Raw genomic sequence first — 17,289 nt, 5'->3', positions numbered from 1 at the left:
CTCCCTCCTCCTGTTAGTTGTTTAATTGTCTACCACCATTCATGACTGGATGTGGCTGGACTGCAGAGCTCGGATCTGATCCGTTGTTTGTGGGAGCCCTATCACATGCTGCTTCCGCTGTTTGGCACGCAAGCAGTCCTGGGTTGTAGTTTCATCAGGCTGACACCTCATTTTGAGGTATGCCAGGTGCTGTTCCTGGCATGCCCTCCTGAACTCTTCATTGAACCAGGGTTGGTCCCCTGGCTTGATGGTAATGGTAGAGTGGGGGATATGCTGGGCCATGAGGTTACAGATTGTGGTTGAATGCAATTCTGCTGCTGCTGTTGGCCCACAGCGCCTCATGGATGCCCAGTTTTGAGTTACTAGATTTGATCGAAATCTATTCCATTTAACACGGTGGGTATCCTGAATGTGAAGATGGGACTTTGTCTCCACGAGGACTGTGCCCTGGCCACTCGGACCAATACTGTCATGGGCAGATGCATCTGTCACAAGTAGATTGGTGAGGACGCAATCAACTATGTTTTTCCCTCTTGTTGGTTCCTTCACCACCTGCCGCAGATCCAGTCTAGCAGTTAGGTCCTTAAGGACTCGGCCACACCGGTCAGTAGTGGTGCTACCGAGCCACTCTTTGTGATGAGCATTGAAGTCGCCTACCCAGAGTGCATTCTGCGCTCTTGCTACCCTCAGTGCTTCTTCCAATTGGGTGCTCAATATGGAGGAGTACTGATTCATCAGACGAGGGAGGGCGGTAATTAGCAGGAGGTTTCCTTGCCCATGTTTGACCCGATGCCATGAGACTTTATGGGTTCCGGAGTCAATGTTGAGGACTGTCAGGGCAACTCCCTCCCAACTGTATAATGACAGTGCCAGCACCTTTGGTATGAATTTGAGTTTGAGTATGACTATGTCAGGCTGTTGCTTGACTAGTCTGTGGGACAACTCTCCCAACTTTGGCACAAGCCCTCAGACATTAGTAAGGAGAACTTTGCAGGGTCAACCGGGCTGAGTTTGCCATTGTCGTTTCCGGTGCCTAGGTCGATGCCAGGTAATCTGTCTGGTTTCATTTGTTTTCTTAGACTTTGTAGTGGTTTGATACAGCTGAGTGGCTTGCTAGGCCATTTCAGTGGGCATTTAAGAGTCAACCACATTGCTGTGGGTCTGGAGCCTGACCAGGTAAGGACAGCAGATTTCCTTTCCTAAAGGACATTAGTGAACCAGATGGATTTTTTGAACAATTGACAACAGTGACCAAAAGACTAGCTTTTTACTCAGCACCTGCTGCATGCCCATTCTGGCAGATACGTCCTTTAGGACTTGCCCAGCTCTGTCAGTAGTGGTGCTACCGAGCCACTCTTGGTGATGGACATTGAAATCCCCCACCCAGAATACGTTCTGTGCCGTTGCCACCCTCAATGCTTCCTCCACGTGGTGTTCAACATGGAGGAGTACTGATTCGTCAGCTGAGGGGGACGGTAGATGATAATTTTGCCCATGTTTGACCTGATGCTATGAGACTTCATGGGGTCTGGAGTTGATGTTGAGGACTCCCAGGGCAACTCCTGTATTCCATTGTGCCACCAATTCTGCTGGGTCTGTCCTGCTGGTGGGACAGGACATACCTGGGGATGATGATGGCGGTGTCTGGGACATTGTCTGTAAGGTATGATTCCGTGAGTAAGACTGTCAGGCTGCTGCTTGACTAGTCTGTGGGACAGCTCTCCCAACTTTGGCACAAGCGCCCAGATATTAATCAGGAGGACTTCGCAGGGTCGACAGGGCTGGGTTGCCGTGTCGTTTCCAGTGCTTAGGTCGATGCCGGGTGGTCTGTCCTGTTTCATTCCTTATTGAGTTTGTAGTGGTTTGATACAACTGAGTGGCTTGTTAGGCCATCTCAAAGGGCATTTAAGAGTCAGACCAGGTTAGGACAGCAGATTTCCTTCCCTAAAGGGCATTAGTGAATCAGATGGACTTTTACGACATTCGACAATGGTTCCATGGTCCATAATTAGACTAGCTTTTAATTCCACATTTATTAATTGAATTCAAATTCCACCTTCTACTGTGGTGGGATTCGAACCCTTGTCCCCAGAGCAATACCTTGAGTCTCTGGGCTACTAGTTCAGTGACAATACCACTACACCACTGCCTCCCCTGTGATGACGGTTTGTCAGTGTTGGGGAATTATCGGATTGGTACTCTATCCTACTGTTTTGGTCCAGTTCGAGCTTCTTTCTAATTTGGAGCCAGAAATTAATGAGTGCATTCCAGTCTGCAAACACGTTACAGAAAGAAAGCACATCCCAATGTGGGATGCACAATAAGGCTGTTCCTCCTGTATTCCCAGCAGTGTGTTGCTGCGCCTCCCGCTCCTGACCTGTTTGTTTTGGGCAGCGTTGCTGAGGAACTCTCTGTTGCAGCCATAATCCCAACCAACTTGTTGGTGAAAAGTCAACCTTCATAACACTGTAGCACCCTGGAACAAGGGGACTTTGCTCTGGGTCTGCGATTCCTCCACACCAAACCCATGATTTCATCACGACACTGGGCAGTTTCCACTGGCGAATCATACAGGGGCCAATCGTTACACTTGTGTGGAATTTTTCTGTGTGGACTCTCTGATAATTCTGTCCCAAAGATGCATTTTCTTGTTTCCTTTTCCTGCAGAAACTTCAAAATGAGAGGAAGTGGCACTGAATCACAGGTCAATCACCAGACCATTAACACAGATGTTGAGGCGCAGGGAGCAGCCAGGCTGCCAAAAGCCACGGGTGAAGGGACATGGGCTGCAGGTGTTTGGGTAGTTGTATCGAGTGTCCTCGACAACAGCTGCTTTATTGAAAGTGTCTGTATTCTTGATCTTAGGAACAAAGTTGGCTCAAGCAAAGAAGTTCAATGACCCTGAGGATCCCTGTAAGATCATGGTCGCTACCGATGCCATTGGGATGGGTTTGAATCTGTGAGTATACCACAGACCTTGTTGCTGTTTTCTCCCCTCTGCCCACTGACTCTTGCTGAGGTACAGTTGGCAGGTTATTATCTTGGTTGTTATTTCCTCTCAAGATAATGACTGATGGAAACCCACCCGAGTGGGTCGTTCATTATGAGTGAGCTTTAACTGCAAGTGTCTATAAACTGTTGGTTTATAAACGGCTGATCACAGTTGAGTCCAGTGCCCGAGATGCACATGCCCAGTCCAGTAAGGAGCAGAGACCTTACCTGTTTGTTTATGCTGGTTGTCACCTCTACCGACGGGTGCCCTGTAAGTGAAGCTGCGCACACCGCACCCCCACCCCTGTGGATCCCTGGGCAGAGAGGAGAGAATTGTAGTTCAAGCCTAAGTTTCCCATCTAATCTGTTAGAGCAACAACCTGTCTCTTTTGTGCAGGAGTATAAAACGCATCATTTTCAATTCTCTGGTGAAACCCAGTATAAATGAGAAGGGAGAGAAGGAGATGGACAGGATAACCACTTCGCAGGCCCTGCAGATCGCCGGGAGAGCTGGCAGGTTCAACTCGGCCTTTCAGGAAGGGGAAGTTACTACAATGAATCGCGACGACCTTCCTGTGCTCCAAGAGATCCTGAGCAGGACCGTCGACCCCATTGAGGTGATCATTACTTAGCAGGACAAAGAGCCAAGACCCGTTGTGCAGGGCACCACAGTTAAATAGAGGAGAGCAAGAAAGTAGGCAGGTGACACGGAGTCTTATAAATGTCTTTAAATTGCCAGAGGAACGGGAGACTTGGAGAAGTAAGGAGTCATGTAACATTGAGAGCCCTTGCAGTGAGAGGAATATTGCAATAATAACACAGGCTGGAGGGAGGAGGAAGAGCATGTAGGGTATGATAAGCTAGTGATTAAGGACCTGGATTAGTAATCTCGGGGTCATGAGTTCAAATCCTATCATCATAAGTTGGGAAATTGAATTTACTAATACACCAGATTATCAGGAAAAGCCCAGTGGGTTTCTTTGTGTTTATGACTCCAGTCCCACACTATGTGCCCTTGGGCCATCTAGAGATGGGCATTAAATATTGCCTTGTCAGTTTGGCCCATATGCCAAGAACAAACAAAAATAAAATCAGCATATTAGAGCTTACTTACAGGAGCACTGACCCATCATATTGATAAATAGAAATCACCAAGAAGAGTTTTAACAAGAGAGGGACTGGAGGTGAGACAGGAGCAGCCTTTATGGTTGTCTGGATATCTTTTGTGTCGAGAGAGCCTGGATTGTGCCCTGTTTCCTTTCAGTTCCCATTACTGCCATCTCACAGCTTGAATCAGAGAAATTCACCAAAACACACAAAGTCGTTTCATTACTTCGCAAGAAGGGCAGCTTTAGAGACTAAGAAAAGTACATTCTGTACATCTTATTTGAAATATTTTTACATATGTTGCTGTTTTGAAGAGATCTTGTATTTTCCAAAGGTGCTGATTGGCCTTGACTCCAGTTCCATAGGGCAGTCTCAAGGGGGGTTGGGTGAGGACAGGATTGGGCTGGGCGTTCATACCCTGTTGACTACTTGCTGCCTTGGCTTGTAAGAGAGAATGGCCAATGTGCCTGGGGGAGTGCTACCTGGTGCTCAACAAGGTCATAACACCCACTTTGAGAAGGGGGTGTGAATACGAGGGGAGTACTTGTTTAGTAAGTATTTATTTGTTAACCACTGTGAACTTTTTAAGGCAGCAGGATTGCACCCCACGGCGGACCAGATCGAGATGTTTGCTTACCAGCTGCCCGATGCCACCTTGTCAAACCTGATCGTAAGTGTTCCAGTTGGGACTGTTGTGAAATCTCTTCCTACAAACGTTTTATTTACTGGCTGCTTTTCTACAGATATGAAGTTAACTTTTTTTTTAATTGTTTCTGGGCCTTTCTCCGATTGCAGGATATATTTGTGAGCCTCTCGCAGGTAGATGGACTCTATTTTGTGTGCAATGTCGATGATTTCAAGTTCCTGGCCGACATGATTCAGCACATCCCTCTGAACCTCCGTGTGCGATATGTCTTCTGCACTGCACCAATCAACAGGAAGCATCCCTTTGTCTGCACCTCCTTTCTGAAGGTATGTTACTCATGATCCCTCCCTTGAGTGGGGTGACATTCACTGGTGCTGACAGCCCTCCTGTACTTTAACTATTAATGTTAAACAAAGAATTTGAATTAATATAGCACCTTTCCTGACTTCAGGACGAACCAAAGTGCTTTACAACCAATGGGGTACATTTTTGAAGATTAGTCACTAACGGAAATGCAACAATCACTTTGCACACAGCATGTTCCACAAACAACAGTATGATAATGAGAAGATAATCAGTCTCCGTGATGTTGATTGAGGGATAAATATTGGCCAGGAGGACACCAGGGAGAACTTTCCTGCTCTTCTTCGAATACAGCTGCAGGATCTTTTACATCCAGCTGAGAGGGCAGACAGCACCTCAGTTTAATGTCTCATCCGAAAGACAGCACCTCTAACATTGCAGCACACTCTTAATGTTGCGCTGAAGAGCCAGACTAGATTTTCTGGTCTCTGGTGTAGGACTTGACCCCACACCCTTCTGATTCAGAGGCAAAAGTGCTACCAGTGAGGCAGGTTGTATTTTTCTAGAACTCTGAACAGCAGTTCCCTGAAGTGGAGCCTGTATCCTGTAGCAGTGCCATTCTTACACTGCACTGAGGGTGCCAATAATTGCCTAGACTTGCAGTAATCAGTCTATTGGTACTCTCACATTACACTGGGAAACTCCCTTCAGAATGACTAATAGTATGCAGACTTAGAGAGCTCTGTGAAGCAGTAAAATAGCAAATACTAAATGTATGATATTCATGTACTAAATTAGCTCAGGAAACTAGATGAATATATATACAGTCTGCCTGCACACATCACTGATTTGTTGCTGCTTTACTTAAGTCAATCAACAAACTGAAGAGTTTGTTATGACCAGGTGAGAAAGAAGTCTCTGGTTCCCTTTTAGCCTTCACCTGGTCTTACTGTAACAGGGTTTTATTTTTTAAACACACTGTGTTTTAGGTCCTTTTTGGTGAATCCTTGTTCGCTGCTTTCCAACTATAAGGCAAAGAAATGAGCATAAACAGGCTTTCTTAGGTTTAAAGAAGAAAAGTAAAATTTATTAAAACTTAAACTCTAATTTGGTTAATGCTCACGGATACACGACGCACCCACACTAGCATGCATACGCGATAGCACACAATATATAGGGACAGAAAAGAGAAAAATAAAGTGGAGAGGTTTGAGGCAATATCTGAAGAGTTTCTTGTCACTGTGCTTTGAGCTCACTGTAGAGTTCTTGCTTTTCATTGGGGCCCAGTATTATTCTTGAACCTTGTTCACTGTAGGAGACTTTTCTCTCTTGGGGTTCATGTGTCTTCAATGGATTCCAAAGCTGGTGATAAGGAGATGGGAGCAGACAGGAGGTCTGCTTTAGTCCAAGCGCTTTTTGTCTTCAAACACTGTTTCTCCAATTTAAAACTCAGTTCAAAACTCTGCAACAGCTAGTTAGTCATGTGACTAAATTGGTCTGACCAGAACGTCTGTTCTGTGTATTGGGAGCAGGGACTAGTTCCTTTGTTCCAACACTGTCTGCTAGTATGAAAAAATGTCTTTCTGGCTAGGGGCCTGGCAATTCCTTGTAATAGGCCCTCTTTTTTTTCCCAGCAACAATTTGAAATTTAATGTCCACGTGGCGAAATGTCCCTCATTCTTGGCACGTGGAGGTCTGCATGACAAGTTGGCCACTTCCCTCACTTCTGATTTAAATGTTCTCTATCAAACTAACCATGAGAAACAAGTAAAGATTTATAATAGCTAATCCTGAATGACCAGTTTGGAGACCAGACCAGTAAAGACAGGAAAAGGTAAACCAGGCACTTTGTTCAAAGCACAATTTCAGACATTTTTCATCTGGCATTTTTGTCTCCTCACCCAATCAACTCAAGAGGTAAAACAATTTCTAAGAGAAAACATTAACAATTTCATCTTTCCTAATAACCTGATTAAAATTTAAAAGTTATTTTCTGCATCTTTGAGGGCTTTCGTTAATTTGATGGCTACAGCCTCTCTTAAAAGCCTGGTTTTGGACTTGATGGGGTGGGGGCGGGAGGGTGTCACCTTTCGCTGGATGTAAAACCAGTATTGATGTCGGTTGCCCATTATAAAAACTGCCCCATTTTCCTTTCTGTTGTGTACAAGTCTGATAATATGCTATTTTGTAAGGACAGGAGATTTACACCTTGTGATACACAATGTATTCTGCTAAGGTGCACCTGTGTTCTGCAGGAACTTTGCATGGACTGAAAATGAGCTTTTGTTCTGAACAAATACCAGATACAGAAGAATTCTTGTTCTTTTTAAACGCTTTTTAACATCTGCTGTGTCAAAATCAACACTTCATTGACTGCTTTAACTCAGAGGCTCCCAGATGAATCCTCTCAAATTTAGAAGCAGAGGTGTAGGCTGAAATATAGTTCAGGACACACCGGGCTATCTTTAACAAAGGAAGGGAATGTAAATCAGGAAATTGTGATTAGGTGATGCCAAGTTTGGGTTTTAAAACTACAATATTGTAGTGGAGAGTTAAAGATTGTTGAGAGGTTTAGTATGGAAAAGGAAACTGAGTTTGTTGGAGATTGTGTCAGTTGTAGAGATGTAGAAGTTCCATTAGAGGTCAGAGCTAGTGAGGCCAAGAGTGAGAAGAGGTGAAGGATGGATGGTGAAACCATCAAAAGGAAGAGTCTGGAGCTGCTGGTTAGGTTTATAAAGAAGTGGTCTCTGAGTCTTGTTTAAGGGCTTGGAGTTCAAGTTGTAGTGATTCAACCATTGAACTGTCAGCACTGAAGATGTCAAAGTGAATTCATCAAGAGAGTAAATAAAGTTAAATGATGACCTTGGCATCAGGAAAGAAAAGGGAAAAATTAGAGGATGTGTTACAAAGCACAGATCAGGCAGCCATGAACTGCTGTGGTGGGTGCTCAGATACTTTACACATATATACAATGAACCAGAGAGAAAGATGTCAATTATATTAATACATACACTGGAAGATATAATTACTTTGTGTCCACCTTGACTATATAAGCTCATATAATGAAGTATATCAAAGGAAAACAAACCACTTTGATCAGCAATTCAGACTTTCCTGCAGTCATCCAGGTAGCTTGTGACTCCAGTTAGTAGTGGTTGACTATCAACTATGGGCGACACAATACATTGTTAATGTGTTGTTGCTTTGACATTTGCAAAGTGATTTTGGTTACTTCTAATTTTGAGTCTATTTGAATCCTCCAGTTTGCCAGACAATTCAGCAGGGATGAGCCACTGACGTTCGAGTGGTTATGTCGGCACATTAACTGGCCACTAACACCACCAAAAAATATCAAAGACCTTGTACACTTGGAGGCTGTACATGATGTTTTGGATCTGTACCTGTGGTTGAGGTAAGTTAAGGAGCTTGTATCTGTGGTTCAGTAATTTCTTTAACCTGGCAACTTTGACACACTGGTGTAAAATGGTAATGCTGGTTTATTCTTTAGAGCTGGGAATTTTAAAACATTGTCTAGATTGGTTCTGATCTCTGTACCTTCTGTTTCAGTTATCGGTTCATGGACATGTTCCCAGATGTGAATTTTGTGCGAGATATTCAGGTTGAATTGGACAGTATCATACAGATTGGAGTGAAGAATATCACCCGTCTGATCCGTGCATCAGATTCCACCACTGCAGGACCCGATGATGCTTCTGTTCACGGAGGGATATGGACAAAACGTAGGATAAATATGAAGGGCACAAATACCAAGGATCAGGACTACAGTGGATCAAGACGGATTCGAGGGTCAAAGGCTTTAGGCTACAGAGCGGTGGTTTGCAAAGAAGATATACCGGAGGGAGCTGGTGACTCTCTAAGTGCGAGGCTGGTCCAGCAAGGACAGCTCACGGCTGAATTACTGCAGCAACTTCAGGAGGAGTGGTCAGCAAGCCAGGCACATGGTCTCCAAGCTCCTGGAGGTGCTCAAGATCAGAGTGAAACTACTTCCAGAGGATTGAGGAAGAAGAAATAAATTCAGTATATTTATTGTTTAAGCTAGAAAGAAATTTTTCAGATTTGAATAAAGAAGTGATTGGACTCGGTGCAAAGTGCCAGATTTTTCAGTTTGTTTGATATCTTTGGCTGCTAACATGGAAATCAAAGTAAAAATATATTTTCCATTCAAGAGCCTCCCTACCTTTTTTAATATTGGAACCATGGTGTCAGAAGCCACCCTATAACTTCCAGCAGGTCAGTCAAGTACCAGGAATTTCATAAGAGCATTAAGAACAACTTGCATTTATATAGTGTCTTTTTAATTAAAGAGTGTCTTAAAGAATGAGAGAGAGGTGGGGAGGTTTAAGGAGGGAATTCCAGAGCTTAGGGCTTTGACAGCTGAAGGTCCAGCCCACCAGTGGTGGTGAAGGAAGTGGGGATGCACAAGCTCAGGGAATTTTGTGCAGTGAGTGTTATAGAACTTCCAAGCCTGTTTGTTGAAGAAGACACTGAGACCAGGAAGCTTAGGTAGAGACTGTTTGTTTATTGCTTGCCACAGAGCTTGCTTCTCCACTCCTAACAACACCCAACCAGTGCTGGCTCCTCTTTATATAGACACTATTCAAATGTTAACTAATTAACACCCAACACCTGTTCACCCTATTACCTTGAACTACCAGGTATTTATCATCCATTAATAGAACTTCAGACCCTAACTTTGAGGGAGAAGGTGCTGTTCTGGTATTTTTAAAAGAAAGCAAGGAGCAGTCTGAGAGGGGAAAGTGGGAGACAGCGAAACATGAAAGCTGAAGTCTAAGGCATTAATTGAAATTAATACTTTAAACAATGTACTAACTAGATTCTAAAAGAGGGAATATAAATTTTATTTATATCATGGATGGGCAGCTGAGACCTGTTCCTTGCAATTCCTGCACCATGTGGGAACTTCAGAACAGTTCATGTTTCTCGGGGACCATGTGTGTAGGAAGCATCTCCATGTTGAGCTCAGGATTTCTGAGCTTGAGCAGCAGCTGGAGTCACTGCGGAGCATCAAGGAGGATGTGTTTCCTGAATTGTATGTTCCTAGGAGGTGGTTACGACAGAGACAGTTGCAGATAGTAGATGGGCGGCCATCCAGAAGAGTAGGAAGAGCCAGGTGGTGCAGGAGGTTGGGGTGTATGCCACGCAAACTGGTACTCAGCATTAGAAACTGTTGCGAGTGACAACATTTTGAAGAAGTGCAGTCCTGACCATAGCACCACTGGGCAAGGGACTGCACAGGAGGGAACGGCAAAGTAGAAATGCAGTCATTGTAGAAGATTCCATATTTAGGGGGACAGACAGTTATTTCTGTAACTGTCATCGTGAGTCTCATATGGTGTGTTGCCTCCCTGGTGCCAGGATAAAGGTCATCACTGAGAAGGTGCAGAATATTCTGCAGGGGGAAGGGAGTGAGCCAGAAGTTGTACACATTGGGTACCAAAACAGAGGGCAGGTAATGACATCCTATAGTCAGACTTTCAGGAGTTAGGGAGGAAGTTATGAAGTAGGATCTCAAAGGTCGTAATCTCTGGATTACTCCCAGTGTCCTGTTTAGTTTAGTTTAGAGATACAGCACTGAAACAGGCCCTTCGGCCCACCGAGTCTGTGCCGACCATCAACCACCCATTTTATACTAATCCCATATTCCTACCGCATCCCCACCTGTCCCTATATTTCCCTACCACCTACCCTATACTAGGGGCAATTTATAATGGCCAATTTACCTATCAACCTGCAAGTCTTTTGGCTTGCACTAGTGAAAGTAGAAATAGGAAGAGAGGATCAAGGTGTGGCTTGAGACATGGTGCAGGAGGAGGGAGGGCTTCAGGTTTTTGGGGCATTGGGACCAGTTCTGGGGCAGGAGGCATATATTCAAAAGGGACCAGTTGGATCTCAATAGGACTGGGACCAATGTCCTCGTAGGATGGGGGTTCACTAGTGTTGGGGAGAATTTAAACTAAATTGGCAGAGGGATCAGCACCAGCATATAGAAATAGAAAAGAGAAATAAAGTACACAAAGGATTGAGTGTTGGATAGTACTAGAGAAGGGAGTAGTACCATATTAGATAGGAGCAGATTAGGAAGGAATACAAAGACAGGTTTAGAACGCATGTATGTAAACGCATAAAGTGTGGGGAGTAAGTTTGGACTACAATCACAAATAGCCGTGTGGGAATATTATGTATTGGCAGCAACAGAAAAGTAGCTTAAAATAGGTGAGGAGAAAATGCAGGTGGGGTGGCAGCATTGATTCAGGAAGACATTGTAGCATTGGAAAGTGAGGATGTCCTTGAGGGGCAAGGATAGAATCCATTTGGTTAGAGTTGAGAAGCAAAAAGGGGATCATCATGCTACTGGGGGTATTCTATAGGCCTCCAAATAGTGTGAGAGGAGCAAATTTGTAGGGAAATCAGATGTGCAAGAACTATAAAGTGATAATATTGGATGACTTTAATTACTCTCAACATTATCCCAATCAATATTTGGGTAAAGGAGGGGAGAAACTTCCCTGACCAATATATTCTTGGTCCAACGAGGAAGGAGGCATTACTGGATCCAGTGCTGGGAATGAGGTGGACCAAGTGTCTGTGGGTAAGAGTGACCATTGCATCATAGGAGCAGGAGTAGGCCATTCATCCCATCGAGCCTGCTCTGCCATTCAATATGATCATGGCTGATCATCCACTTCAATACCTTTTTTCCCCACACTATCCTAATATCCCCTTATGTCATTTCTATTTAGAAATCTGTGAATCTTGGCTTCAAACATACTCATTGAGCTTCCACAGCTCTCTGGGGTAGAGAATTCCAGTCAAAGATTCACAACAATCTGAATACAGAAATTTCTCCTTATCTCTGTCCCAAGTGGCTTCCCCCTTAAGTATTTTGTAGGTTTCAATGAGATCACCTCTCATTCTTCAAAACTAGAGAATACAGGCCCAGTTTCTCCAATCTCTCTTCATAGGACAGTCTGGTGAACCTTTGTTGCAATCCCTCTATGGCAAAAATATTCTTCCTAAGGAAAGGGGACCAAAACTGCACACTCTAAGTGTGGTATAACCAAGGTTCTATACAATTGAAGCAAGACCTCACTACTCCTGTACTCAAATCCTCATGTGAGAAAGGCTAACATAACATTAGCCTTCCTAATTGCTGCACCTGCATGTTAACTTTCAGTAACTTATTGACAAGGACTCCCAGGTCCCTTCATACATCTACACTTTCTAATCTCTTACCACTTAAGAAATACTCTACACATCTATTCCTCCTACCAAAGTGGATAACCTCACATTTTTCCACATTACATTCCATCTGCCATATTCTTGCCCACTCACTAAGTCTGTCCAAATCCCCTTGAACCCACTTTGCATCTTCCTCACAATGCACATTTTCACCTAGTTTTGTGTCATCTGCAAACTTGGAAATATTACATTTGGTCGCCACATCCAAATCATTGATATATATTGAACAGCTGGGGCCCAAGCACTGATCCCTGTGGTACCCCACTAGTCACAGCCTGCCAACATGAGAATGACCAGTTCATTCCTACTTTTTGCTGGTTATATTGGCATGGATTAAGTTATTACCTCCTATCCTATGTGCTTTAATTTTGCTCACCAACTCCTGTGGGAGACTTTATCAGGAGATTTTATCAAAAGCCTTCTGAAAATCCAAGTATACCAGATCCACCAACTCCCATTTACCAATTCTGTTAGTAACATCCTCAAAAAACTCCAACAGGTTCGTCAAATATGATTTCCCATTCATAAATCTATGTTGATTGTCCAATCAGATCATTATTATCCAAGTGTCCATTTATCACATCCTTTATAATAGATTCTAGCATTTTCCCAATGACTGATGTTGGGGTGACAGGTCTATAGTTCCCTGTTTTCTCTCTCCCTCCCTTCTTAAATAGTGGGGTGACATTTGCTACCTTTCAATCTGCAGGGACCGCTCCAGAATCTATAGAATTTTGGAAGATGATCACCAATGCATCCACTTTCTCCATAGCTACCTCTGTCAACACTCTGGGATGTGGAATATCAGGTCCCGGGGACTTATCGATCTTCAGCCCCATTAATTTCTCAAATACAACCTTCTTACTAATTTCCTTCAATTCCTCATTCCCACTAATCCCTAAAATCTCTAATTCTGGGAGATTCCTTGTATCTTTCTCAGTGAAGACAGACACAAAGTAATCATTTAGCTTCTCTGCCATTTCTCTATTCCCCATTATAAATTCTCATGACTGCCTGTAATGGCCCCACATTTGTCTTAGTCAAACGTTTCCTTTTTACGTACCTACAGAAGCTTTTACAGTCCGTTTTTATATTTCTTGCTAGCTTACATTCATATTCTATTCTCCTTTTCTTTATCAGTTTCTTCGTCCTCCTTTGCTGCATTCTAAAATCCTCCTAATCTTCAGGTTTGCTACCATTACTGGCAACTTTATAGGCCTTTTCTTTTAGGCTGCGTTTGCTGACAATGCAACCACCAGGTGGTGTAGTACTTGCACATGTGCAAATGCAGGCTCTTCAACTGAAATATGTGTCTGCGATGTTCAAGCAGCTGCCAGGATTAAAGATGGCAAACTAACCTCACATTAAGTTGGATGGAAGCCCAGTAATATGCCACTATGTAGTTATAGGATACTAACTATAATCTTCAGATCCATTTGATATTCCAGTAATCATATTAAATACAAAAGGAATTTTACGATTGAATTTCCATTGGAAGATAATGAATTGGCACCCTGATCGATGGAAAAGAAAATCGGGCAGAATATAAAATGTGCTTCCAATCCGTTATCGTGATTTGTTTATATGACTGACCAGGACTGATTTCATCTGAACGCAGCTACTAGCTCCCGCCCCACTGGCCACACTCCCACTTCAGCAACTCACTTTCTCCCCCTCCCCACCGGCAGCATCCCCCCCTCAGCCGCTTGCTCCAGACCTCGCTGCTCCCCCCTCCCAACTTCTCTAGCCGATTGTTCCCTGCTCGCGCCACCCCGCTTTCTGGTCGGTCGCTTGCTCCCCTCCTTCCCCCCACTCCCCACCAGCCACTATTTGTAGGCCACTCGCTCCCATGTTTCTTCAATCACCACATGTCGCCCAAAGAAGCAAGGCAGGCTGTAAGGGGCAACGTAGGAGCAAGTGGTCGAGAGGAGGGAAACGGCGCAGCCTAGAGCTAGCAGCTGGAGAAGAGGGGAGAACAGGGAAGCGGGGAGCCATCAGCCAGAGAGCAGGGTGGCATGAAGCGAGCAACAAATGGCCAGGGGAATGGGTGGAGAGCAGCGAAGTCGGGAGCGAGTGGCTGAGGGGAGGAAGCGTCGAGGCCTGGAGCGAATTGCCAAGGGGTGCGATCTCCCACCTCAAAGTCTCCCAGTCAGCCGCTTCCTCCAGCTGAGTTGGGGGGGGGGGGGGGGGGGGAACGACAGGGGGCTGGATACCCGATGATGCTTTATTGCGCATGTGCGAAGACGGGCCAGGCACGGATACGCGATGACGTTTGTGCTGCGTGATGACATACCGCGCATGCGCCACTTAGTCCTGGCAAGATGTAGCTGCGCATGTGCGCAGCTTGGCGCACTCTGATGAGGTCAGTGGGCCACTGTGTTGTCAGGAGCCACTTTGTTTCTTTTAATCTTATACAATTCTTAACTTCCTTTGTTAAACTCCAAAAGTAAGGAGAGTCAACTGCGGCTTTGTGCCTTGAAGGAATGTATAGTTGCTGTAAACTATGTAATATTTCTTTAACAACTATCCATTGCTAAAGTACTGTCTTACCTTTTAATGTATTTTCCCAATCCACCTCAACCAATTTGCCCCTCATCCCTTCATAATTTCCTTTGTTCAAATTTAACACCCTGGCTTCAGATTGAACTACCTCACTTTCAAACGTAATGTAAAATTTGATCATATTATGGTTACTCATCCTTAAATGTTCTTTTACAACAGGATTATTAATTAGCCCTTTCACATTACATAATATTAGATCTAAAATAGCCTGTTCTCCAGTCGGTTCCTCAACATACTGCTCTGGAAAAACATCCCTAACACACTCCAGAAACTTTTCCTCCACAGCATTAGCGCTCATTAGGTTTACCCAGTCTATACACAGATTGAAATCACCCATGATTACTGCATTACCCATGCTACATGCTTCCCTAATCTTCTAATTAATACCATGTCCCACACTACCAATGCTATTTGGTGCCCTATAAACAACTCCTACCAATGTTTGCTGCCCCTTGCTGTTTCTTAGATCAGAAGAACAAAATGTGCAATCCGTTTGGGTGGAGCTGAGATCCTCCCTTACTAACGTGCTGATAATAAGGGATGGGATCAGTACAACACCACCTCGTTTTCCTTTTTTGCCTATCCTTCCTAAATGTTGCATATCCTTGAATATTCAGTTCCCCGTCTTGGTCACCCCGTAGCCACATTTCCGTAATGGCAATTAGATCATTCCTATTTACCTCTATTTGGGCCTTTAAATCATCTACTTTGTTGCAAATGCTGTGTGCATTCAGGTAGAGTGCCCTTAACCTTGTCTTCTTGACATTATTCTGCATTCTAAGCCTAGTTGATGCTTACCTTTGTTTCGCCAGCCTTCTAATGTCACTTGCTACTTTTTTACCTCCTGTTACCAGCTTTACTTTCTTTCAATTTCAGTTACCCCTCAGGTTCCCTCCCCAACAGCACTAGAAAATCTCCCTGCAAGGATATTAATTCCAGTCCTGTTAAGGTGTAGCCCATCCATCTTGTACAGGTCCCACCTGTCCAAGAACAGGTCCCAATGCCTCAGAAATCTGATGCCCTCCATCCTACATTAATTCTCCAACCACGTGTTTAATCGATCAATCCTCCTAGTCCTATGCTTACTAGTACGTGGCACTGGGAGTAATCCTGAGATTACTGCTTTGGAGGTCCTGCTTTTCAATTTCCTTCCTAACTCCCTAAAATTTGCTTTCAGGACCTCATCCCACTTCCTACCTATGTCACTAGTACCAATGTGGACCATGACCTCTGGCTGTTCATTTTCCCCCAGAAGGATGTCCTGCAGCTGCTCCGAGACATCCTTGACCCTGGCACCAGGGAAGCAACATACCATCCTGGAGTCACGTTTACTGCCGCAGAAATGCCTGTCTGATCTTCTGACTGTTGAATCCCCTATCACTATTGCTCTTCCACTCTTCTTCCTCCCTTCCTGTGCAGCTGTGCCACAGATCTTGCTCTGGCTGCACTCCCCCTAGGAGCTATTGCTCTCACCAGTATCCAAAATGGAAAACCAATTAGCAAGCAAGATAGACTCAGTGCAGGAGTCCCCTGTCTGCCTGGCTCTCTTAGACTGCCTAGCGGTCACCCATTCCCTCTGCTTGCATGCTCCTAACCTGCAGTGTGGCTACCTCCCTAAATGTGCTACCCACGTAGTCCTCTGCATTGTGGATGCACAACAGTGACTCCAGCCGCCGCTCGAATTCCAAAACCCGGAGCTCAAGCTTCTGCAGATGTGTTCATCTAGGACATGTGGTGCGTCCATGACTTTCCACATACCGCAGGACATGCATTCCACTTGGCCGAGCTGACCTGCCATAAACGTAACTTTAAAAACATTTTAGAATTAGAATTAGAATTAGAACATTACAGTGCAGTACAGGCCCTTCGGCCCTCGATGTTGCACCAACCTGTGAAACCATCTGACCTACACTATTCCATTTTCATCCATATGTCTATCCAATGACCACTTAAATGCCCTTAAAGTTGGAGAGTCTACTACTGTTGCAGGCAGGGCGTTCCACGCCCCTACTACTCTCTGAGTAAAGAAACTACCTCTGACATCTGTCCTATATCTATCACCCCTCAACTTAAAGCTATGTCCCCTTGTGTTTGCTATCACCATCCGAGGAAAAAGACTCTCACTATCCACCCTATCTAACCCTCTGATTATCTTATATGTCTCTATTAAGTCACCTCTCCTCCTCCTTCTCTCCAACGAAAACAACCTCAAGTCCCTCAGCCTTTCCTCGTAAGACCTTCCCTCCATACCAGGCAACATCCTAGTAAATCTCCTCTGCACCCTTTCCATAGCTTCCACATCCTTCCTATAATGCGGTGACCAGAACTGCACGCAATACTCCAGGTGCGGTCTCACCAGAGTTTTGTACAGCTGCAGCATGACCTCGTGGCTCCGAAAC

The 17,289-nt window shown here is 44.5% G+C and overlaps 1 protein-coding gene across 4 annotated transcripts in view; it reads left to right on the top strand.

The window, feature by feature from the left end:
- The window catches only part of supv3l1 (SUV3-like helicase), a 52,170-nt gene extending 42,937 nt beyond the window's left edge, over positions 1-9,233 (top strand). For all 4 annotated transcript variants that reach the window (XM_068053306.1, XM_068053308.1, XM_068053307.1 and 1 more), the window contains 6 exons: positions 2,866-2,959; positions 3,389-3,608; positions 4,688-4,768; positions 4,894-5,070; positions 8,311-8,459; positions 8,615-9,233. In XM_068053306.1, coding sequence (XP_067909407.1) covers positions 2,866-2,959; positions 3,389-3,608; positions 4,688-4,768; positions 4,894-5,070; positions 8,311-8,459; positions 8,615-9,080 — 1,187 coding nt within the window. In that variant the 3' untranslated portion in view covers positions 9,081-9,233. The remainder of the gene's footprint in view (positions 1-2,865; positions 2,960-3,388; positions 3,609-4,687; positions 4,769-4,893; positions 5,071-8,310; positions 8,460-8,614) is intronic.
- Positions 9,234-17,289: the final 8,056 nt, after the last annotated feature.

This window comes from Heterodontus francisci, chromosome 20 (genome assembly GCF_036365525.1).
Source record: "Heterodontus francisci isolate sHetFra1 chromosome 20, sHetFra1.hap1, whole genome shotgun sequence".
NCBI classification, from domain to species: domain Eukaryota; kingdom Metazoa; phylum Chordata; class Chondrichthyes; order Heterodontiformes; family Heterodontidae; genus Heterodontus; species Heterodontus francisci.
This window is presented reverse-complemented; position numbering and strand designations above follow the sequence as displayed.